Source organism: Seriola lalandi, unplaced genomic scaffold, assembly GCF_002814215.2.
Source record: "Seriola lalandi dorsalis isolate HSWRI2012SDOR001 ecotype SW California unplaced genomic scaffold, Sedor1 jcf7180002054408, whole genome shotgun sequence".
NCBI classification, from domain to species: Eukaryota; Metazoa; Chordata; class Actinopteri; order Carangiformes; family Carangidae; genus Seriola; species Seriola lalandi.
In genome coordinates this window covers 1586713-1610682 of record NW_019524961.1, presented here as the reverse complement: position 1 = coordinate 1610682, position 23970 = coordinate 1586713, and the positions used below count along the sequence as shown (strand labels likewise).

The following is a 23970-nucleotide window of genomic DNA, read 5'->3' as shown; positions in this document are numbered from 1 at the left end:
TCGACGCTGTCATGTCGTGGAATTGCAGCACATTTGAAGCGTCAATTATGTCCTCAAATCAATCGATTAGATCCTTGCCCACCACACCAAAGTAATTTGCTTGTAAGGATTTTACCCTGTTTATCGTCAAGGTCTGGTTTATAATAATGACAATAATCTGTGAGATTCAAATGTTTCTCCTTTAGATAATATAAAAGAGCACAGTCATCTTTGGAAAATCAGCTGTTCTGGTTTATGGGCCCTCAGTGCATTTCACTTGCCTGATCTGAAACATCACATGACAAGATAAATCAGTTATTCGTTCAGCGGATAATGACTGATGCTTGATGTCAAAACGTTCTGTCCTTTCATACGATACTGTAAAAGTGAAGTATCCTTATATTGTCCCTGCTATTGGTCTTTGACCTGCCTGATGAGAGCAGCATAAAGATCAGAGTGACCAGTTCATTCCCTATTAAGTCAAATATAGACGTGAATAATATAATTTTTGACTGCAGCTTTAACCAGCTATTCGTTCTATGGCTTTCTTGTGTTTGAAGCATAAATTTTATACCCCAGTTGGACCTCTGTTTTAAACACACAGGCTAATTCCCCTGAGATAACCTCTACCACTTCTATAATTCCCAGAGACTCATGCCACATTTTTATCACTAAGTGCTTTTTTACCCCCCTTTTGCCCTTGAACTCTCCATCCGCTGATCCCTTATGCCTCTGCCTTTTCTCTCCCGTGGCTATTGCAGGTGGACGGAGTAACCTTTAAGGTATTGCTTCTAGCTTCATGTAGAAGTCTCCCCCAGAGAGCAATTAGTGCATTTTAGTAACCCTGCCCATCCCTGATACGATAAATGACTTGTCCATCTCTGTTACCCCTTTTCTTTCTCCGTTCTCCAGTTTGGTCCTTCTCTACTGTATGTCTTTGTCTGGAAGTGTCTGAGCCTCAAACCACCGTCCTTTTCTCACTCTCATCCATCCCCTTGTCTCTCACACAAACGTTTCCATGTAAAAAGAGTAAAATGGTAAAAACAAAGTAAAGTAACCATAAATTCAAGCTCGGTTTTTGTCAAAATTTTGCATAGTTGAATTCCCAAACTTTTTAATGAAATTTTGAATATGACCAAGTTTTAGTTCAATGTGAAAATGAACAATTCAAAGATATAATCTGTAAAACTAGCTACTTGGCTTTTCCTATCTATTCCTCAGATGCCATTTTCAAATATTCAAAAATGAGCAGACCTCTTGCAAGGTGTTTTTTTGTTTTTTTTTTCTGAATGTCATGAAAGAAATTTGATAGAAAAACACACTTGTGTTGGCTATATTTTCATCCATAAATGGACCAACAGGGAGTTTTTGGTAAAATAAAGCTTAAAGAAATGTAAATAACCTATTATGTGCGGAAGTACTCACAAGAGTCCATCCTTCATTCTAGTCATATTAATATTTGATTAAGAGCTGTATTTCATGTGGCTTACTGCAGTTTCATCTTGATTTAAATAGAATCTCAGTTTTCTGTGGCGCAAGGTCCATAAAAATGCATTTTATAAATGTCAGTCAGTCCTTGATAAAGCAACATCATCTTCTTGGTTAATTGCAGCAGGGGGACAGTTTACCATCTGGGTACTGTTTCTGCAAAAAGGACATATCATTATCGCTTCCAAGATCTTAGTACATCCTAAAGGAATCCTCCTCCTGTTGACCCCCTCTTCCTCCCCCTCTTCCTCCCCCTCATTGATCTGCTGCTGTTTTCCCGTCTCACAGGTGGATCAGTTACCTGCCAGTCGCCCTCCTGGTTACTGTACTGCTCTGTGGCTTGTGTCCTCCTGAATGAAATTTCTCTCTCCCTTCTGTCCCTGCACCTCTTTTCTGTCCCACCCCCTCCTTTCTCAGGTGGATCAGCTGACATCCCAGCTAGCTGCACATGTACCAGCTATGCTGTAGCAAGTGAACGAATCTCACTGAACGATCACCCCTCTCTCTCCCTCTCCCCTCGTCTCTCTCTTTCTCCTCCTCTCGCTACCAGGTGGAACAGCTGACCTCCCAGCTGAAGGAGAAGGCGGATTGGTGCAGTGAGCTGCTGCTCAGCTCAGAGCAGCTGCGTCGTGAGTTGGGAGAGCGCGACGAAGAGATTGACAAGCTGGAGAGCCGCATCCGTGAGCTGGAGCAGGCCCTGCTGGCCAGCGCTGAGTCCCTGGAGAAGGTTAGGAAGGGGAGGGGAGGGGAGGGGAGGGGGAGATGAAGGATGTTCTTGAGATTAAAGCAGAAGAAAAAAACCTGAACAGTAGCTGTGAAGCATCGCAGACAAAGTGTGTGTATGTGAGAGCATGTAGAGGAGGTGACAGCTAGTGGAGGAACAGGAGGGAGGAGGGACAGGACGCACAAGAGGGAGAACAATGTGTGGGTGGGTCTACTTCAGCTGCCTCGGCAGTTTGCTGTGATGACACTGAGCTATGGCTAGCAACTGTCAAGATTGCCCCCCAGTGTTCGTGGAGGGCTGTGGTGAGTGAACAAAAAGAGCAGCGTAGGAAGTGTTCCTGTTTGCTGTGCTGCTGCTGCTCTGTTGACATATTGAGTTTCTTTGGCACGATACAGGATACAATATGTTCAGCCTCCTTAAAAATCTATCTGATTACAAGACGTTGCTTTTTCATGTCTTTCTGCACACGTTGTAAATAACTGCTGACCTAAATAGTTGTGTGTCTCTTTTTCTGTGTGCGTGTGTTCGGCAGGTTGAACAAAAGAAGCAGCATGCATCCATCACCGAGACCAGACAATCCACACTGGAGGCTCAGTTGCAGACAGAGAGAGAAGCTCTGGAGCGGAAAGAGAAGGAGGTAGAGTGATGTTCAGTTTGTTCTTTGAGGTTTTTCAAAGCAGCCAACCTGGTTTTTTTATATAAGCTTTCAGTATACATAGTTAGATCTTTGATAGTGAAGAGTTTCCTTTAAGTGGATATTCATAAACATTATTATTATTAATATTATTATTTTAAACACTGACACTCATAATGTGCATTTACACATCCTTTGTTTTTGGAAAGTAGTACATTCATGATGATGTGTTTAAAAAATGAAAACAGTTGTAATTATCTGGCAAAAGCATTTTTTGCCAATATATTTACAGGTGGCACCTGGATTTCTATTAAGTTTTAGTAAACCAAAAGAAAAATTAAACTGAAGCTTTGGGAAGAATATTTCAAAAGCAGGACAAGTATTTTCCTTTATGATGCAAAAGACTAGAGCAATAATGTGTTTCCCTGTCGCCTCAGATCGGTAACCTGGAGGAGCAGCTGGAGCAGTTCAGAGAGGAGCTGGAGAACAAGAGCGAGGAGGTGCAGCAGCTTCACATGCAGCTGGAGATCCAGAGGAAGGAGATCAGCAGCCAGCAGCAGTACCTAGAAACAAGGGACAGCATGCTCCAGGTGAACAGACATCCTGTTGCTCAGATGTTTAAATGTTTATTTTTAAATTGAGCTGTGAAGTCTGGCTGTATGATGACAGTGGTTAGCACTGTCAGACAGACAGTGACATACTGTATCAAACGACTGTGCTCTTAACACTTTTACTGTTTAATCTAATGTGTCATAGTTTACAAACTGTTCTACTGAAGAGCGAATGATAAACCACTGGTCACTGGTGACTTTAAAACTGTTGACCAGTGTGATATTGTCAGATAAGCTTGTCTTGTACAGCAGAGGTTTTGTCTTAATCATGATACTAAAACTGCTCCCAGCAGATGTAAACAGATATATAACACTGTTATTTCTATATCACATTAATGTTTCTGCTCACAAACTGCAAATTGATTCTTCTTCAGATGGTCTGTTTTTTTATTAGATAAGATATTGGCTCTCTGTTGCTAATTTTAGTTTGCACATTTTTAGGATTTATTACCCATCGTTCTGCCATGTGTGATGCAAGAGTGCCGCTGCGACACATTTCTTCTATGACTCAGTTTTTGAACTTTCAGTAGTCCACCACAAGGCTGACTCTGAGTGGACTTTTCGCGTGACGTGTTTATTAATAGCCACCGCATTATAATCTCTGACTTTTGAAGGTGATGGAGGAGAAGGACAGGGAAATAGCACTTCTTAATGAACAGATCACTAAGCTTCAACACATGGAAACAGCTTCCGATAACAAGGTAACACAATATGTGTATACGAAATAGAACCAAAGTCTATTTCGAATACGCATAGCTCCGTGGTAGTGCATCATTGTGTGTGTTCTCTGGTTTCCTCTTCGCTTTTACTTGTGTTGGCTTCCATTGTTTTTATTTTTTTTCCATTTTTATGTTTTTTGTTGGGTTGTTTTTTTTTTTATTTTCTGCTTGTTTTGTCTCGGTAAGTAGATCCACAGCACCATCTTTTGTTGTGAGGTGATCATTTGCTCGTGTGAGGTGGCTTATTAAACCTCTGAGTCTCTGTTATGTGACACAGAAATTTTGATTAAAAATGCCAGTAAAGACTACATCAAAGGCCTAAAGAGTCTCTCTAAGCACAGCAGGGACTCAGAGGTTTAACCTAGCTGGATAGCCATGGACTCGTCAAATTTGATATTTTCACGGTTTAATAATGTCTGTTTTACTCTGTAGGAAATTGATGAGAGGGATGAGCTGATAAAAGACCTGGAGTCCCAGGTAGAGTGCCTCAGGAGTGAACAAGAGCGCTTGAAGAGGAATAATGAGGAGGAGTTTGACCAACTGAATGCAGTCATAGACAAACTTCAGCAGGAACTGGCCAATATCGAGCAAAAACAGGTCGCAGAGGAAGATGAGGATGACAAGGGTGAGGCGGAGAGCGGTGAATGGGGGCCAAGTAAAGAGGAGTACGATGAAATGAAGCAGAGGATGGACCTTGCCACCAAAGAGCTCGATACACTGAAAACGGAGCACAGTAAACTGTTGGAGACATATCTACGCTTGAAAGAGAGCGCCGAAGCTTTAGCTGAAACAGAGAAAATGGATGGTTCAGAGGGAGATCTTGAAGAAGCTCTCAGAGAGAAAACTGCAGGACTCGTAGTCATGCAGGCCCAAGTACAAGCTCTAGAGCAGAGCGCAACAAACAGGGTGGAGGAGTTAGGGGTCCGTATCCAGGAGCTTGAAGACTTGGTCGCTGAAAGAGACAGTGAGTTAAGTCGCTCTCGCCTCCTTGTGGAGCAAACGCAAAGCTATGTAGATGGTCTCCAAAAGAAGGTCTCCAGTCTGGAGGAAAATCTGAGGGAGAAAGTGGCTGAAGCGCTGGTGAGCCAAGCCACCCTGGAGGCCTTCCAGCAGCAGCAGCAGCAGCAGCAGCAGCAGAAGCAGCAGCAGTCACAAGGAACCAAAGAAAGCCAGGACCTGCAGAGAGATGCAGAGCCACATGTGCACGGCTTTGGCGACTTTGGTATTCCCCAAATGGACTTCAGTGGACTGGGTCAAGCAGGACACGTTCCCACTGGAAAGGTTGTCCACCTGACCCAGAGGCTTCGGGAGCTGGAGGCGGGACTCAGTGGGATGCAGAAAGACCAGGAGCTTCAGAAGCAGCTGCTCTCCAGCTCTGAGGAGGAGGTGCTGGAGTATGAGAGGAGGCTGGCTGTGCTCATGGACCTGCTCAGTCAGATGAAGGCCAGGAGTCACCAGAGGACTTCACCAGCTGTGGAGGTAAGAGTTCAGCCACTAAGTATGAAAATACTTAGAGCTTTTAAGCTCAGCCAAGAAATAGTCTCGCGCATAACCTCCCATTAAACCACAAGTTGTTGTTTTTACTCTTCAGTATCAGTTAGTTTGTCAGCTTCAGAGAAGATTTTGTTACTTTTGGACAGTCGTTAATGCCAAAATAAGCTTGGTCGCTGTCTATAGCTCCATCTTTGGCATACACACATTATTCTGATACTGATCTTCTCATATAACAACTCAGCAGAAAAGCGAATAAACGTATTTCCCAAAATGTTAAACTATTCCTCTAAAGAGCATCGAGATGACTGTCACTGAAAATGTGCAAATTTGGCTTTGACTTTTCAGCACAACTGTACTTTTTTGTGTACAAATGTGTTTGTACTACACATACTCAGATTTAACTGTCATTTACTGAAGAGTTTTTATTTTAATCAAATTGTTATTAATGTGTGAAATGTTACTACTTGTATTGAAACTGTCACCAACCATTCAAGTTTCAATCCCTGTTCCCCAGATTGGACTTTAAAAGGTTATTATTATACAGGTGATTATTAATTTAAAAAAGAGTTGTTGAAAATGACAAAAATGGTCGCAGAAAAAGAAGACAATCTTCAGACACTCTTTGGCAGAGCAAGGAGAAAAGTTTAAAAACCTTTATTTATTCAGGCATACAGATTTCAAATGCCAGCTGGTTTTGGTTTTCTTCATCAGAACAGATTTAGTACTTTACAAAGACAATACACTGGAATTAAACATAAAACTTGTGGCCACAGTGACGCACTGCACTGACGTCTTGAAATAAAAAGAAGAATTTAAAGTTGAGTGCAATACTTGTCTTCTTTTCCTATGTGTGCACGATGTGATTAACACCAAATCTATGAACTGAATGGACTCGATATTGGAGCACATTTGTAAATTTTCCCTGCACTCAGCTTAATGGTTAACTACCAAAAAACCCAGTGTAGTCGTTCTGATTAAGTATCAGACAGTGAATTGTTGTCTCTCGCACAATACAGTTCTGATAGGTTTGGATCTTTGTGACCTTTTTATCAGGCGTCCTCTGCTGATTACCAGCCGTCTGTGTCGGAGCTGCTTCAGGAGTTGCAGGAGGTTAAAGATGAGACCTCGGCCACCAAAGAGCAGCTTGACAGCTTCAAGGAGAGCAGCAGCAGACTCCAGGAGGAGCTGCAAGTATGTCACATTAAACAGTTTCTCAGTGTTCATACTTATTGTGAGTGTATGTCTGATGCTTGGTGGTGATCATCTGTTGTTCTTTCTAGGAAAAAACGGCAACAATAGAGAGACTACAGGAGCAACTTCAAAAGGTAAAAAATATGATCCTACAGAGTTCACATTTTTTATAACCCAGTATTTTCTCAGAGGCAGGCTTGCTTACTGGCCGTCTAACACTACATCCTGGTCACCTTAGGTATCATCTAGTGGCAGTGAGGAGGTCAAGCTGTCTGAGCTTCAACAGGAACTCATGGAGGCTCAAGATGAAGCTGCAGCCACCAAAGAGGAGCTGAACAGCAGCAGGGAGAGCCTGGAGAAGCTACAGGAGCTGCTGCAGGTACAGAGCCAGGTGGACATACAGTCATGTCCTGCCTCTGGTGCTGAGTTCTGTGAAATCCACCTGAAGAGCCCTCATTGCTGACAAAAACATATTTTTAGGGAAAATATTTCAGGGAAACAGCTCCCTGTCCAAAGGTGACCAAATCCAAAATCTCTCCAGCATCTCTAAAGCTCATTGTTTACCCCACTAACATTAACGTGTTAAATAGTGAGCTTAAAAGGTTCTGGTAGGTGGATTTTCCTTCAAACAGAGCCGGGTTAGATGTTTCCTCCTATTTCCAGCCTCTCTACCAAGCTAAGCTGACCAGCTGCTGGCCGTACATACATACCTGTATCGTAAAAATGTTCCTTTAAGTGTGTCAACTATTGTTTCATCTGTGCTAAAGTAAAATACTAGTTCAGCAACCACGTATATGTATGAAAGTATTTATTTATACACAGTTTACTGACATAAAATTGTGTTTTTAAAGGAACGGGAAATGACCATTGCCCACCTTAAAGGAGAACTTTTTCAAGTAAGTCAGAAGTGTTAGAACTTAATTTTTTGCTTTATAATTTGATGATGGACAGTATTATCAGTGTATTTACGTTTCTCTAGAATTGATTAGATTGTTATCTTTCGTGATACCTGGCTGTATATATAGTGTTTGACTGCCTGCCTGACTGTTCACCAGGTAAAATCTGATGAAGAACGAGCCGACAGGACAGAGCTTCTCCAGGAGCTCCAGGAGGTCAAAAAGGATGCGGAGTCCACCAAAGAAGAACTCAACAGCTACAGGCAGCATAATGAGAAACTGCAGGAGGAGCTCCAAGTCCGTGAAGTCTCCATTTCTGAACTCAAAGAGGAACTCCAGGAATTGAGAAAGAACGTGGATACCACCAAAGAAGAGCTCAACAGCCACAGGCAGCACAATGAGAAACTCCAGGACGCACTGCACGTCCGCGAACTGTCCATTTCCAAGCTCAAAGACGAGCTGCAGGAGGTACAAACAGCTTTGATGAAGGCAGCAGACTCTGGTCCTCCATCTCCATCTCCTTCTCCCTCTCCTTCTCCGTCTCCTCAGCCTCAGTCCTCCGCCACCGCCCAGCCCAAGAAAAAGGGAGCCAAACAGCCGGCTGGTAAGGGAAGCAGTGCCAAAGATAAACCATCTCTGTCCAGGAAAAACTCCGCTGCTTCCAGCCAGTCCACCAACAAATCTCGCAGCTCGCGGCTGAACAGCAGCTCCGAACAGCAACACATGGCTGTAACAGACTCGTTCACGCAGACCGAACCTTTCCAAATGTCTGATCTCAGTCCGGAAAGCAAGTCTGCCACCAAAGAGGAGATGGAGGAGGTGATCGGAGAGTTTCAGGAGAAGATCGTGCAGATGCAGGAACTCCACGCCGCAGAAATCCTGGATATGGAGGCTCGGCATATTTCGGAGAGCGAGAACCTGCGGAGGGACACACATGCCGTGGAGGACGAGTGTAAAGCCCTCAAAGCTGTCATTGACAAGCTGCGCTCTACTGAGGTGAGGACAGGAAAGAGGAAGGAAGGTGTTTGATAATATTAATGCTGCATACTGTAAGTCAGATTAGTGTAAGAGAAGTTGCAGAGCATTCTGTCTTGTTGACATTATGGATTCTGAAGCCGTTTTTTTTTTAACTGGTGCGTTTTTCATTTCCTTTCATTCATCACCTCAAGAAAACTTCTTCAGACATCTTCACATTGCTAATTTGTTCCAACCAAAAGCCCAAAACCCAAAGATATTCAATATAAAACAGAGAAAAAGTAGCAAAACCACATTTGAGAGGCTGAAACCAGAATATTTAACATTTAATCAACTAACAATAAATCAATTATCCAGACAGATGAAACGTCTGTCAATCAGCTGAGAAGTATATTGTTTTAGCTGTGATGAGCTTAAATGCTAAGTATCTACTAAGTGCAGAGGAGTGTTGTAGTCCTCTATAATACAGAGAAATAATTATTTGAATCATGTTTCATCCTTTTCAGGCCGCTGCATCAAGACAAGACCGTCCTACGCCACAGTTCAAAGATGGATACACCAGTGGTAAGATACAGCACATTCACAACTGAACCTCTCCTCTGTTAACATTCATGTTTCAAGTGTTTCAAAACTTCTGGGGTTTTGCTTCAGTAAACAATTGCTGCTGTTAGTTTATGTGACATTAGAGTTCAGGTTGGGATTTTGTTTTATCCTACAACAGTGTTCCCTCAAGAGTATTGTTCTTTCAATCCCTTTTGATAATAAATCATCAGTTCAAGTTTGTCAGGACGTCTAATTTCTCACGTTAGCAGTGATGATAATTTCCTTGCTGTGATGCTGCACCAGTGCCATGTGAAAACAGTGAGCCTTATATTGTTAGGCAATTGTGAATGCTCTGTAGTCATTAACCATTGTCAGTATTTTTACTTCAAGAGAATTTATGTGCTCTTGCAGACAGCAGCTCCGACTACAGCCAGCGGACTGGATATGACCTCCCGAGCTTGCAGCAGGAGTTCAGGACGACTCCAGAGGGCGCCAGGAGAGAAACTGATGATCCACTGCCTGACCGGATCAAGGTACAACCTCCACTTATTATAAACATAGGCCTACAGCTCTGAAAAATACATTAATGCAGTTGCAGCTGATACCCATTATTCTTACGTCATTGACTGCTGTGGCTGCATTAGGTGAGGCTGACCATATGTGTTTGGTGTGTGATCTGTTCTGTTACTCAAGAGTAATTATGTATTCGTGTTGCCTCCTGTATATGTAAGCATTACTTAAATATGTCTCAGAGGGCTTTTATTTTTTCATTTTTCTCCCGAACTAGAAAAGAATGAAGGCAAACATTTCTGTGTGGTGTTTGTGTTTTTAGATGTTGCTCCGTGAGGTGCACCAGGAGGGCATGCAGGTGCTTTCTCTGTCAGAGCTTCCCCTCTCTGAAGGCGAGTCGGGCGGCCAGTTCAACATCCAAGGCTGGGTGAAGGAAAGAGATGCTTTGCTCGCAACCGTGGAGTCTCTCAAAGGCCTCATCACTCAGATGCAGACACACAGAGAAACACAGGTAGAGGAAACCTGCCGCGAGCCTTCGCAAAGCATGACAAGATTTTCTCAAATCTCAACCAGTCAGAAACCTAAGATTTTAAAGTTGCAAGGGTGATTCGGACGTCGGGCTGTCATACTTGTCATTTGAAATGGATGAGTCTCCCTCTGTTTGTGCGCTCATGTGTTGATCCTTGTGTCTCTGACTTGCTGCAGACGTCTGGGAGTGCGGACTGGCGTGCGGCGCTCCTGGATGCAGTAAGGCAGGTGTTTCTGAGGGAACGAAGTGTGCTGAAGAACGCCCTCTACAGCCAGCTGGATCTACTGGACACCAGTGACGCCATCATTTACCTCAATCAGCTGGAGCGCAGACTGGCTGAACAGGTCAGTCACAACGGCTGTAAAAAAAAACATTTGTGTTGTAGGAGGTGAGGTAAAATGTAGGAACCAGAGTTTTTGGTGAATGATTCATACGAGGGACTAAAAGTCAAGAGTCCTGTTTCTTTTATCCTCTGCTGCTTTGATTTTGACCATGTTATAACGTAACTGTCACAAGGCCCCTGACTTTATGGAAGTGCAGTACAAAATCAGGGGAGTACCAACTGATGTACATATAAATTGAGAGTAAAGGCGCTTTTTAAATGCAACTGAAGGAACAAGACATCCATCAGTTATCTGTTTGCACTAACACATCAGGAGTTAAAAAGTATGTGAACTATGGCATTTCATGTTTCTAGAACTATTTATGAACATTAACACCACTTGATGATCTGCCATGATGTGATTTGAATCCAGAGACAGCCTTCTCATGTCGTTCCTCTCCTCTGTTGTTATTTAAAACCTGTCCGTAAGTTGTTGTTTTTGCGATCCTGATACAGGACGCCCACCACAGAGAAGCGATGGGTTCACTCCTCACTGCAGAGAGATCCAGTCTCATCTCTGAGATTCATCAGCTCCGAGGTCAACTAGAGGAACTCCATCAAGGTGAACCTGTTAAAAAAGTGTTCATTGCTCATTATTGCATCAGCTGCACTGAAACATCACACAACCTAATCATTAACACAGATTTCAGTTTTTTAATTTGACAGAAATCCCATATGTCCTCGTACGTCCTGTGACAGATGTTTTTCTAATTGTTGTCATTCAGGCGTCCAGCCTACAGTTTCTATGGCTGCTGAATGCAGTGTGAAGGAGCAGAGGGAGGGAGGAGGCGCAGATGGAGCGGCGGAGGCTGACAGGCTGCTGGTGGAGGAGCTGAAGGGTGAACTGTCCCAGACTAAACTAGAGCTGGAGACGACGCTTAAGACTCAGCACAAACACCTGAAAGAGCTGGACACTCTGAGGTTAGACATGATGTTTGCTCACAGATATGTACCCAACACACCTGGATACATTTCAGTAACTGTGAGGGTAAAAATACTTAATAAGACGGAGGCATTTTAACAAGGTATTTCAATGATTGGAGACTTCATAATAACAGTGTTTGAAATACTTTGACAAATGTTTAAACACTGTATTTTTAGGTTGTTTGGAAACTTTCTGTGTAGAGCTATAGATAGAAAACATGAGGTGAGATTCAACAAAGTTCCTAGGCCTGAACTTAACCAGGGATGTTACAGTTATATGGTCTGCAGATTTCCCTCTGCATTGACACTTCCAATCACAGCTGTTTCATTTGACGGACCCAGGTTAAACAAACCTAAGATCATTGTCTATGACTAAAACATCGATTAGCTCTCCGATCATTAAGATTTTCTTTGTCTACAGGGCAGAGGTATCGAAGAAGGCTGCAAAGGTGGATGCATTCAATGACCAGCTGACAGAGGAGAGGAAGAGAAACAGAGATCTTCAGTGGGCCATGGAGAAGGAGAAATGTCGAACTGGGAGAACTGAGGAGAGTAAGCAAGAAGAGCTGGAGGTAAGAACGGAGTAAACACAGGGGGCACTTTTTAGGATATTTTAGTGTTACCTCAACCATCTCAACTTTCTTACTGTTATATTAATAAGTTGTATTTCTATTTTTCTGCCAGGACCTCCACCTCAGTCTGGAGGAGCAGAAGAGCCGTGTGGCCCAGCTGACCGTGAGCTTGGACCAGGAGCGCCAGGCCTTGTTCCAGCTCTCCCAGCAGGCTGAGCAGGAGCGTCTGAGTCTCCACAGACGACTCCAGGAGCTCCAGGTCCAGCTGGAAACAGAGCGAGCCAAGGCCCAGGAGATGAGCACTGCGCTGGGGAGAGAGAGGGAGCTACGGACGGGCGTCTCTTCTGGCAGTGAGGAGCCAGTTGAGGACAGGAAGAGGCTGGAAGAGGAAGGGAGTTTGCTGCGAAGACTGCAGAGGGAGCTGGATGACAAGCATGCTCAGGTGGGATATTTGTGGTTTTCTGTACTCTACTGAATTTGCTCCAAACGACCACAAGACAAAGATATAAATGTTGATTAATTGCATTATTGTCAAAAATGTGCTTTTGCTGAGTTTTAAGGGTCACTACAAAAAAAAGGTTTGGAAAAACTGCTAAAATATATTTGTGAAGACCAACTGATATAGTAGAAGTTTAATTGTATAACATAAAACTTCCTCACAAAATATTTCTGTTAGGGTAGAATAAATCTAACCTTTGTTTGTATTATTAAAAAAATATTTTGCCCAGAAAAATAGTGGTATTTTGACTGAATGAATAAAAAAGTACTTGCAAAAATAGTAGTATATGCCAGATTCACATGCAGCTTTGTAATGGCTGGTGATTTGTTCATACTGCTAACTTTAACATGGAGGACAGATTATATTTGTTTCTTGCAAATACAAGCCTAAAAAGTAACACTTGTACCCTGAATTTGATCCACAAAGGTATTTAAATATTTGTTTGATATTCCACCTTAATCCTACATTATTAAGTAACAAACATCTGATTTTTCTTCCTCAGGTGGTGCATCTCCTCAGCCAGGTGGAGGCCGAGAAGCTTGAGGTGGTGCGAAAAGAGGAGGAGATGACTTTGGCAAGTCAGAGGTCGAGAAGGGACCAGGAGATGCTGCTGGAGGCTCGGGCTCAGCTGGAGAGCCTGGAAGCACGAATGTCAGCGACCCAGGAGCAGCTGGAGAGAGAGGTGGAGGGGAGGAAAAGCCTGGAGGAAGAGAAGGAGAGACTGGAGGAGAGGTTAACCCGAGCAGTACAAAGGGAAGGGAGCGGACCTCAGCAGGCTGACAGCCACAGTGTAAGTATCACGGAACCACATAATTTTATATATAGTAATATATATAGTTATAGTAATTCTTAAATAGTGCTTTTTTCATCTCGTTTCATGACCCCATATTGTGTTTATCCAAGCAGCAGGCGGCATGGCACAGTGAGTCCACCGACCGCATCAAAGACTGGGTGTTCCAGCAGAAGACTGGAAATGTTCTGTCTGCCAGCTCCAGTCCGTCCCCCCACCAGGAAGTCTCTCCAGCAGGTCACACCGGTGGACCACATCATGGTCCTTGGCGCACAGTCGACAAGATCGTGGGCAAACTCCACCTCATTTCCTCGAAGATCCGCAGCATGGCGAACAAAACTACTGGCAGGTAAATAAAGTGGCTATGATCAGTATTTTTATATTAACAGTGGATAACGTGACTACTTGTTTGTGAAAGGGGTCGCTTGTAGTGACAGACCGACAGAAAATTATCACCCAGCTCTCAGCTCAGTTGTCCCTCTTAGCATCTTTCAGCTCATTGTTTCGGTTTTATGGCCCTCAGCTGTACTATTTAGGTTTCACTCTGGCCACATCAGCATCTGTTTCAGCAGGTGTTTGCAATGAAAAAGCTTTAATAAATCTACTCTACCCGATCAGGACCAAACAGCAGGGTTAGAGAAGTTAGTGATTAGCTGGTGAGTTTAGTGCAGCATTTAACAGCTAAAGAGCCAGATGTTTTTCTCAGGAGTTGGTCGAGTTGAGTCCAAAAACAGCTAAAAGGAGAGTGAATATTGGACTTACATTTGTCTGGTAGCCTGAAACACAATATCACAAGTTATGCAAGTTCATTATATCAACTTAAAAGTTGATAATTTGTCAATGTGGCCAAAACAATCTGTTATAACATTAATGCAAATGAGTTAATATCACATTCTTAAAGCTGCTTCATAGCAGCTATCTAACAGTTTGTACAAGTTTGTGTGCAACAACAACAAACAGACACAATCCATAAATGCATCATGACATGGAGACCTTTTCTAATGCAGTCTGTAAATTAGCTGTTCATTAACTTGTATATGTTCCTTACAGGCTGACTGCAGAGGTCGACAGTGAAGAGCTGTCCTGGGTGCAGTCCAGTGTCGATGAAGTCATCACTATGCTGCAGCAGTCCCCAGGTCTACCCTCCGTCCCCGAGGTCAGTCAAATATTTTTTTTTTTTCGGTTTTAATGGTATCACTTCTACACACTAATTCTGGATTGTCTGACTGCGCAAGACCAAACTATCAAACAAATATGAGGCAGAGATTATTTCACTCACTCAAACAATGAGCAGATGAGCTTGAGTCGACTGTTGATGTTTGTTTTTCAAACATTTGACATCTGTTGTGGTTCACATGTGATTGTGACTGCTTGTCAATCCCCTGTGTGTTTTTTCCTCAGAGCGTGTCCCCGCTGGCAGGAGGCTCCTCCAGCTCCTCCAACTCCCTGACGGAGCGGCTGCTGAGGCAGAACGCCGAGCTGACAGGGTTCGTCAGTCGTCTGACCGAAGAGAAGAACGATCTGAGGAACCACACGCTCCGTTTGGAAGAAGAGCTCCGACGTTACAGGCAGGCTGGATTGGGATCAGGAGACAGCGTGAGTACATGACAGAAAACGTACGGATAAGAGACTAAAAACAGCTCTGAGATCAGGAGCTTACAGTACTGCAGTGTCTGGAGGACTTAGTTTGTTTCTATGATAATCAAATGTAATAATCTTTATTCTGGGGAATCTTCCCATGTATGTTCAAACAGGCTCAAATATCAACTTTATTTTTGTTTGTACCACGTTATTATGATTATTTTGTTTCCTCCTGCAGTCCGGCAGCCGGAGAGGAGTGTCAAAAATGGACCCAGCAAGTATGCTGCTTTCCCAGGAGCGGGAAGCTTGGACTAGAGAGAAGGTCCGTCTGGAGAAAGCTCTACATCTGTCTCAGTCCCAGGTGGCCCGACTCAGGGGAGAGATCAGGACTGACACTCTGCGAGAGATAACTGGACCTGAGGCCGACAATGCTGCACTGAAGGTCAGCTCACAGCTACTAATAAGTCACTTTACATCAACCTGTATCTCAGGAGTTTGCAGTTTGTTAACTGTAGTAGCTCTAAGAAAAAGAGTCAGTGTAAACCCGTATTAAATGACGATTGAGAACAAGAAAATGATGCAATTCAATACTGATGGTTGTGGGGTTTTATGGGAGGATGCTAATCCACTGTTGAGAAAAGCTCATCTGTTTACTCCTTTTCACTTTTTCTCCCGTCTGTCTACTGCTTACAGAGGATGTATGGGAAGTACCTGAGGTCAGAAAGCTTCCGCAAAGCACTGATCTACCAGAAGAAATATCTGCTGTTACTGCTGGGAGGTTTCCAGGAGTGTGAGGAAGCCACACTATCGCTGCTCTCCAGGATGGGCAGCCGACCGTCAGTCTCCAGCCTGGAGTCCCTCAGCCAGCGCCGCCGGGGACTGATGCGCTTCCGATCTGCCGTCCGAGTCTCTATCGCCCTCTCCAGGTAGGTCCTTAGTGCTGTGGGTTCATTGATTTTATAAGTGATGAATTTGGAGTAAGAGAGATTACAACTTTTATTGTCATTTTAATAAAACGAAATGTTTTTTTTCTGTTAATGCAGAATGCGTTTCCTAGTGAAGCGATGGCACAAGGCGACAGGGATGAGCTCCACAGCCTCCTGTGGTGTCAACAAGAATGGAACAGGACAGACATTAGGTAACCAAACCGTAACAGTTTTTATGGCTCTTACATGCTGGAGAATATAATTTTGATGTAATGTTCAAAACATTTTTCTTTATGTCTCTCAGGTACAGAGGCAAGAGATTCACCATATCTTCACCCGGGCAGCGTGGAGATGTACCGAGAGAGAGGCAGCGGAGGAGGAGTCATCTCCAGCAGCAGAGGGAGAAGTGGACGAGAATCCCCCCGATCAGCCATCTCCTCCACTCACCACAGGTACAACTTACAACTAAACGATCAATCATTGTTCTGTGTAAGTCTCTGAAATGGCAAAATAATAACCACTACAATATATCAGCCCCAAGATCCTATAATGGTTTACTTACGTGTTGCGGTGAAATATCCCACCAGTTCTGTGTCTGAAGGAGGTGATCACTGTCGTTTCTGTGCTGTGCAGGTTTCACATGGCCGGAGACCACGGAGCTCTCACCTGTTCCCACCTGCAGAGCTACGACCCCGACCGAGCACTCACTGACTACATCTCCAGACTGGAGGCCCTGCAGAGGAGGCTGGGGAATGTTACATCAGGTAACACACATGCAGAGTAGCGGGTTTACTTACCCTTAAGACAGGGTTTCTGCAGGAATCAGATTTTCTTAAACGTCAAGAACACAAGAAACCCTGTTTCTGTACTCGGGGTAGAGGAGGAGAGGAACCTAATTTGCTTAGCTTGTGGAGAAGACAAAGTTTAACCTAATTGTGTTTTTTAAAGTATGCTAATGCACTACAAAGACTTAAGTGCAGCAGGATGAAAGGAACGCATGCTCTGAGACATGGATTAGCCAGTTTTAATTCTAATTCAAAAGTGACTAAAACTCAGACTGACAATAAGTGGTCTTTATGAGGCTGCTTAGTAGTTAGCAGTGGAAAACGATATTAAATGTTGCTGATTTTTGAGTTTGTCCTTAGATACTTATCTTTGGAAAATGTAACATGTAACAATTAGGATATTGTATCACCAGTACATGTAAAATAAGATGTGGTACCAAAAGCTTTTGACATTAAGTTTTGAGTCTTCAATATTCTTAACAAACAAGTTGTTAAAGTGATGTAAACACCACAAGAGCACCACAGTAAACTCATCTGTTCTGCTGTTTCCAGAAACATTGGCTAATTTGGTATTTAAATGTCTGGAAACAAAAGTCTTAAATTACATTTTTTTTTAAACTAAGAATTTTCTGCAGTTTTCACACATATCAGCAACAGACAAAGGAAACATGTTACTCATGAAGCCATAAAAACCACAGTAGAGGGGTGTTATATGGACCCTCATCAACATGATAAACACAGCTGCATTTTAAGACGACATCTCACACAAACAAAAAATACATGTACATTATCCTTAACAGTGAATTACTATGCAGAGGACTAAACTTGCGATGTGTAAATGCTCTGCATAAAATGACTTTGTATTACCATAATGTGGTTTTCCCTCCTAAACCAGCCCCACGTTTTGTCATCAAATTGACTTAACTTTTATTTTCTCCGCAGGTGCTTCTTCATATGCTCAATTGCACTTTGGCTTGAGAAGATAGATGCTGACAAGTTACTTTGGCTTGAAGAAACTCAGTTGCCTTTTCTCGTGCTGAGCGCTCTGCTGTTTTCTATCATTCTGGTGTGGACTGTATCTTTCCATGTGGACCAAAACACATTTTTTTATTAGTGTACGACATGTATTCAGGCTTTTTTGTCGCCAGCACTTGAAAAACAGCTATGTTTGTAATTTAATCTGCCTCTTTGTTGTGGATGAACTACAATCATGTATATTTGTCTAATGCTAATTTAAGACCTTGTGATTAATTTATATGTTTGTGTTGTATGGGTGGAGCGTTATGTAGAGAATGTTTGGATTTACTGTTAAGGAGGCTGCTACTGGATATCCTACACTACACTGTGTTTTGTTTAGACCGGACAGACTACAGAGGACATTTGTAGAGAACGTATTTTTGTAAAGCGTAGGAGCTTTGAATTTTCTGGGTATTTTGTCAAAAACTGAAATAAAGAGGACTACATTATTTGAAAGCATGTTGTATTTCTCTTGTTTACCACCTGGCAAGAAAATATTTTATTGGATCTTACAGTGAATCACAGTTTTACATTTTTCTGCAAAGAAACTTTAAGAGTGGAACATTTTTTTCTATCAAAACATATTCACAATATATAGTCCATTTCCTAGTGTTTTACATTGTTCATACCATATGCTTAAGATAAAGGTCAATTTTTCTTTCCAGTTTATTTCATGTATAGTTGCAGTTCAGTTATCCTCTGTTGAAGGTTTCCTTGCAGCCATTTCCCTGTAACGATATTCTTTCATGCAGCCAAAAATATTGAATTTATGCTGTGCAATGAGTTTTTTTTCATGATTTTACTGAGATATAATCTGACAAAGGTTCTAAGTCAAATAAAGGCAAAAAGTTGTGAAAGTTACTTTTTAAAGAAGGCATCATATATGGATATTCATGTGCATTTAAAAAAAAACAAAACAAAACAATAAACTAAAATATACTGTTGAGAAGCACAAACTTGTAATTTGGAATAGTTTAAGAAGTGTCTATTACTGTGTCAATTTGAATCAGCTCCACTGAACAGCACTGAATTGGTCAAGTAGACGATCGTTAACTCAACGAGGTCCAGCTGGAAGAACAGGTGAAGCACACCCACTATATATGGTAAATCCACACTGGTGTCTTCACTTGTTTGGTCTGATTACACCTCATCCCAGAGACAGTTTGATCGATATCTGTCTCACTTTACTCTTTGTACAGTTGTTACACCAACTCACATCTTTATCATTAGTACAGAGTCTGTTGAGCTCACATAATGGGCAACATAGCTTCTCCAGCTTTAAAACTTAGTGTAGGTTAATTAGCCAAGGTAACTGCAAACAGCTGTGACAGTACATGGGGCTTTTTAAAGTACAGCTACAGTAGGAAAAACAACAAATATGGGATGTCTGGATCAGAGCATCAGCAAACATAATGCTGTGCACACAGGAACAGCATAGCCATTCAGTTTGAGTGTTGATGTTTTTTTTGTTTTGTTTTTTTGCAAATTTCCCCAACAGGAAAAGTTTGATGGTCTGTCTCAGGAAGCAGGTTTAATAAAGTTAGCGAACCAATGTCACCACAAGTTTTATTAGAAGCCGTTTTGGAGCTTTCGATATATATATCACATGATCTTCCTCAGGACAAACTCCCATCTGCTGATGATGATCATGTGATGCAATTTAAAAAGTCTACAACAGCTACTACCTGCTCAACTGTCAACTGCTGTTTCCAAGGTCAAGAGTGAATCCACAGGATTATTAAAAGTCTAATGGCTAACCACTTGAAAAAACCTTATAAAATCTCTTTCAACATAATTCTGGGACACAGAAGAGTAAAACTTTCATCCTGGTTTCACTCTCACACAGTGTAGTTATTCACTGAATAAAACCTGCCTCATGGGATGAACCCACAGGCTTGATTCTGTCTCCCCTTCGTCAAGGCCACTCTATTATTTCTCCATTTCTATTTTTATAAGGATTCACATTGTGAATATGAGCATCAATGTTCAAGTCAGAGTCACACAACTGTATTTTGCTCTGGAAACACGAGTATCTAAAAATTACATATTTTGCTGACATTCAGAAAAAGGGCTGGACTCAAGAACTAAAGAAAGGAAGCATAAAAACACAGGCTTGATATTTAGATAGAGCAAAGTTCATTCACCTAAAATTTCCTCAATTCAAGTCCCAGGAAGTTAAAGATCCACTCAGGACGTTGGACTGTTTCCTCCTGTCTGTGCTCCTCGCCCTTCACTGGCTTCCTTCAGTCTCTCACTGTTTTCTCCTCTTGTATCTGATGATGGGGTTGTGAGGGGTGTGGATCATTGTAGTGTAGTTGATTGTGGGGAAATATCCGTCCACCAGGTCAAAGTCATACATGCGCAGTAAAGTTGACCAGATGGTTTTGATCTGGACATAGGCGAAGTTCTCCCCGATGCAGCGATGACGTCCTAAGATATGGACAAGAAAAGTATAGTTTTCATTTGATTTAATACAGTTCGACTTATGTGCCTCAGCGTTTGTTGTTCAGCATTTAATTTCAAGTTTGCTCAGTTTTAAAGCTACGAGGAAATCAAATGATTCTTTACACTAAACCGCTTGCTTTGAGATACAGATAAGGAATTGAGCTCTATTTGTCAAGATCATATAGTTAAGTGAGAGTGTTGCATTATCAACTTCGGAGGAAAAAGATCAACTTTGTTTGACTTAATGAGAGTGATCTTACTGCACAGACAGTGACTCGTCATCATCAGTTAGCATTTGAAAAGTCTGTCCCCAGCACACAAATTGTGTCAATATACAGTAGCTTGTATAATCCAGCCTTGATCAGTATGCCTTTCGGTGTGTACAAGTTATTCTCCTCACCAGCTCCAAACGGCACGTAGGCAAACTTCTCCCCTGCAGCAGGGTTGTCGTTAAGGTAGCGGTCGGGGTGAAACTCCATCCTCTCCGCCCAGGTGTCGTGCAGGCGGTGGTTGACGGTTGGGGAGACGCAGACCTGGTGGCCCACAGGGATAGTGTAGCCTGCTGCAGTCTGCGATTTAAAGAAAAAGGGTCAATACGAACAAAATGTCGTGTGTCATGTGTAATGCACTGCACCACAGGGGGGGGACTGTTTTTTCTACAGACTTCATAAAAGAAGGAATGTGGAAAATGTCCTTTGTTCAAATGTTGGAGAGTAGAAATGAGCTGTGACGTGCAACTGGAATGAATGTAGACAATATGTAATCCATGTGGACTTACCTGAGGAGAGCGAGCCATCCTCATCATGGTCATGATGGGCGGGCGGAGACGCAGGGTCTCCTTTAAACAGCGCTCCAACAAACTGAGATCCTTCAGCTTGGGATGACACCAGAACAACATATTAGGATTATTTAAATGATCCTTAGTTCAAAACTTAGTTATTTTACACCACGTGTAGAAAATATTTTGAGCATGTCTGTCCCATTTTCAATATTTCCTGTATACACAGCCTATTTCCTTTAATAATGTTTTGCCTCTGTTTTATTTTTATGTTCTGGGTAATAATAAATGAAGGCGTTAAAAAGGAGGCTTTTCACCTGAATTCACCCAGTAACGAATGAAAAGGACCAAGTGGGCAAACTTTATTTATTCCTAGTGTTGAAGCAGAACTCTGATATAATGGTGTTTTGAATTTATGTCATAGTCCGTTGTGTGTATTGTACAAAATAAGTTTTAATTATATTTCAGTGATTACAGTTTTTATCCTGATAATACAGCAAATCATATTAACAATAAGCTAAGCACATACCTACGTTGCTCTCCTCCAGGTAAATGGCAGATTCTTACCTGATCGAAGTCGAGTGGAGGCAGGTCTTCTCCACACTCAGCTCTCTGCTCAGCGTAGCAGCGCTCCTGCAGAGCCTTGTCTCTGGCCAGGAAGAAACCCATCCAGGCGCTGGTGGTGGAGGACGTGTGCTGACCCGCAAGGAGAAGACCAATCAGCATCCCCGCGATCTCGTTATCGTTCAGGGGACGTCCATCTCTGAAGACGGAACACAGTCATTTTGGGACTTAGAAATGATTCAGACATCTTGGTGATACTCTGATAGTAATCCCAGTGACCACTGGGACTGCAGCTATCCTATATTTTATAGGTGATCAGTGAACCAATTTATTTTGAGCTTCTTGAATGACTGAAGATGTCTTACTTGTAGGTGGCATCGATGAGGGTCTGCAGGATGTCGTCCACTTTCTCTCCAGAACTCCTGCGTTTCTGAATCACGTTGAAGAAGATGTTCTTGATCTCTCTGTGAGCTTTGTCCCTCTTCCTATCAAAACAGAGTTGAATATTTTACCCATACTACAGCAGTTTGTACATCATCACCTGTAGAATTGTTTTTACTTCTCTGGTATTGAAATATTTGCTCTCGTTTGTTTTCAGGGATGTCTTTTCTCTTAATCAAATGAAATGTAGTCTCAGCTTCATGGCAGATGTGTTCATCTAAAGCTCCTCCAGGCTCCTACCTGAAGCTGGGCAGAGGCAGCCAGCCGGGCAGGAGCCAGGCAGCGTGGCTGAACCCCCCGTCCAGGTCGGCGTAGAGCTGGGCCACTCGCTCATTCAGCATGCTGCGGATCTCCTTCCCATGGAGGCAGCTGCTGGCTGTCAGGATGATCAGCTCAGACAAGGCCTCAAAGAGGTCTGAGACAAGTAAAAGTTCATTCAGTAAGACCCAGCAATAACAATCCAAATCAATCAGATATAATCAATCATATACCTGACATCCCTCGTAAACGGTTCTGTTTGTTTCTATTTGTTCTAGTTGTTAAGTAAATGCATACATGACAAGAGATCACAGTATGTTAACAAAAAAAGTGACACTACCAAAAACATCACTTTACAGATTAATGTACACATCATAAAATAATATTGTTACAACACTTTAGTTTAAAACTTAAAGTAACCAAAACAAACTAGAAGTCTGATTACAAGTCACAGATTCATTTTCTAGTATTCATGTTTTCAATAATGTGATGTGTAAATGATCTTACTTTTCTCTCCGCTGTCTCCCCATCTCTCAAAATACTCAATGGTCTCTGCCTCAATGATTTTCACATGTTCTTTGAAATGAGCAATGTTCAGTCCGGTCTTCAACATCTTCTTTTGTTCCAGAAAGATCTGCAACATATTAAAGAAAGTGCATATTATAGCTGATTTAATACAACTGCAGTTCATTTTTTAGCAATCATTAACAAAGAAGAATTATAACTCTTCACTGTTTTCCCTCTTTCTTCGTTTTGTACTTATGTGTGTTTTGCTAATGAATTTGATCTGACAGTTTCGATAGACTCACGGGGTTTGGCACATCATACGCTACTCCTTTGCCAAACACTGGGGTGGTGAGTCTGGAGTAGACGTCCTCTGCGTTCAGGTCGTCATTCTTGCTGTTGAACATCAGTGTTGCTGCTTCGCTGCCCAGCAGGTAGGTGAATGTTTTCCCCACCATGGTGAAACTGAACACAGGGCCGTACTGTGAGAGGACGGCAGAGATACAAGGGTTAAAATACTGCTTAGGGTTAGGACAAACAGTCAGTTTGAGTTGTGATCTAATTCCTCTCCTCTTTTCGCTTTTCTTCTTCTTATGAATTACAAGACAACCTCAGCTTTTCTGGCCTCAAAGGCCTTTTTATCACTTTTTTTATTTACTGGTCACACACTATATGCAGCTGTTGATGATGGGTCATAAGCAAGTAGTAATTTTTAGGCGTCAAAAAGTTAGGAACTACTGGTTTAAAAAGTGGAAGTCAAAGTCAGTTCAAGGGTGTATGTCTGTGAATCACTAAATGAGATAGATGCAAGATTTCTTTCAGAAATTCATCTGTGATCTGTGTCTTTGCATGAGTGCAAACTTAAAGGGCTGCAACTAACAATTATTTTCTTTACTAATGAATACATTTACTAACCTGTCTAGTATTTTCTTGATTAAATTAGTTCTAAAAACCCATTTGAAATTCAAACTGCTTGTTTTTTTCTGACCAACAGTCCAAAACCTAAAGATATTTAGTTTAATGTAATAGAAGACAGAAAAAAAACAGACAAAACTCACATTTGAAATGAATATTGTACTTAAACAATTGATTCATAATCAAAATAGCTGCAGATAAACAGTTTCAATCCTACAACAATACTTACTTTTTCATAGGCATCTTCAAGGAATTCAATGGGACTTTTCCCAAATGCAATGGCATGACCCAGGAAG

The 23970-nt window shown here is 42.1% G+C and overlaps 2 protein-coding genes across 5 annotated transcripts in view; one reads left to right on the top strand and one right to left on the bottom strand.

Moving 5' to 3' along the window:
• akap9 (A kinase (PRKA) anchor protein 9) overlaps positions 1–18225 on the top strand; it is a 65394-nt gene extending 47169 nt beyond the window's left edge. For 3 of the 4 annotated variants that reach the window (XM_023409842.2, XM_023409841.2, XM_023409840.2), the window contains 28 exons: positions 2018–2194; positions 2724–2828; positions 3263–3415; positions 4051–4137; positions 4588–5634; positions 6703–6840; positions 6930–6974; positions 7079–7219; positions 7692–7736; positions 7896–8732; positions 9218–9275; positions 9666–9787; positions 10087–10275; positions 10470–10637; positions 11132–11237; positions 11401–11596; positions 12021–12171; positions 12284–12613; positions 13173–13460; positions 13577–13809; positions 14511–14616; positions 14862–15056; positions 15280–15483; positions 15735–15967; positions 16085–16179; positions 16272–16419; positions 16601–16731; positions 17695–18225. In XM_023409842.2, the coding sequence (XP_023265610.1) occupies positions 2018–2194; positions 2724–2828; positions 3263–3415; positions 4051–4137; positions 4588–5634; positions 6703–6840; positions 6930–6974; positions 7079–7219; positions 7692–7736; positions 7896–8732; positions 9218–9275; positions 9666–9787; positions 10087–10275; positions 10470–10637; positions 11132–11237; positions 11401–11596; positions 12021–12171; positions 12284–12613; positions 13173–13460; positions 13577–13809; positions 14511–14616; positions 14862–15056; positions 15280–15483; positions 15735–15967; positions 16085–16179; positions 16272–16419; positions 16601–16731; positions 17695–17738 (5772 nt within the window). In that variant the 3' untranslated portion in view covers positions 17739–18225. The remainder of the gene's footprint in view (positions 1–2017; positions 2195–2723; positions 2829–3262; positions 3416–4050; positions 4138–4587; positions 5635–6702; positions 6841–6929; positions 6975–7078; positions 7220–7691; positions 7737–7895; positions 8733–9217; positions 9276–9665; positions 9788–10086; positions 10276–10469; positions 10638–11131; positions 11238–11400; positions 11597–12020; positions 12172–12283; positions 12614–13172; positions 13461–13576; positions 13810–14510; positions 14617–14861; positions 15057–15279; positions 15484–15734; positions 15968–16084; positions 16180–16271; positions 16420–16600; positions 16732–17694) is intronic. The other variant, XM_023409844.2, reaches the window with a different exon arrangement.
• On the bottom strand, positions 18216–23964 carry cyp51a1 (cytochrome P450 family 51 subfamily A member 1). The gene is made up of 9 exons (XM_023409845.2): positions 23904–23964; positions 23065–23241; positions 22763–22889; positions 22238–22412; positions 21922–22041; positions 21560–21755; positions 20993–21088; positions 20615–20783; positions 18216–20199 (listed from the first exon to the last, which is right to left on the bottom strand). Exons 2-9 carry the CDS (start codon positions 23215–23217, stop codon positions 20021–20023), a joined length of 1215 nt encoding a protein of 404 aa, XP_023265613.1. The 5' UTR covers positions 23218–23241; positions 23904–23964; the 3' UTR covers positions 18216–20020.
• Positions 23965–23970: the final 6 nt, after the last annotated feature.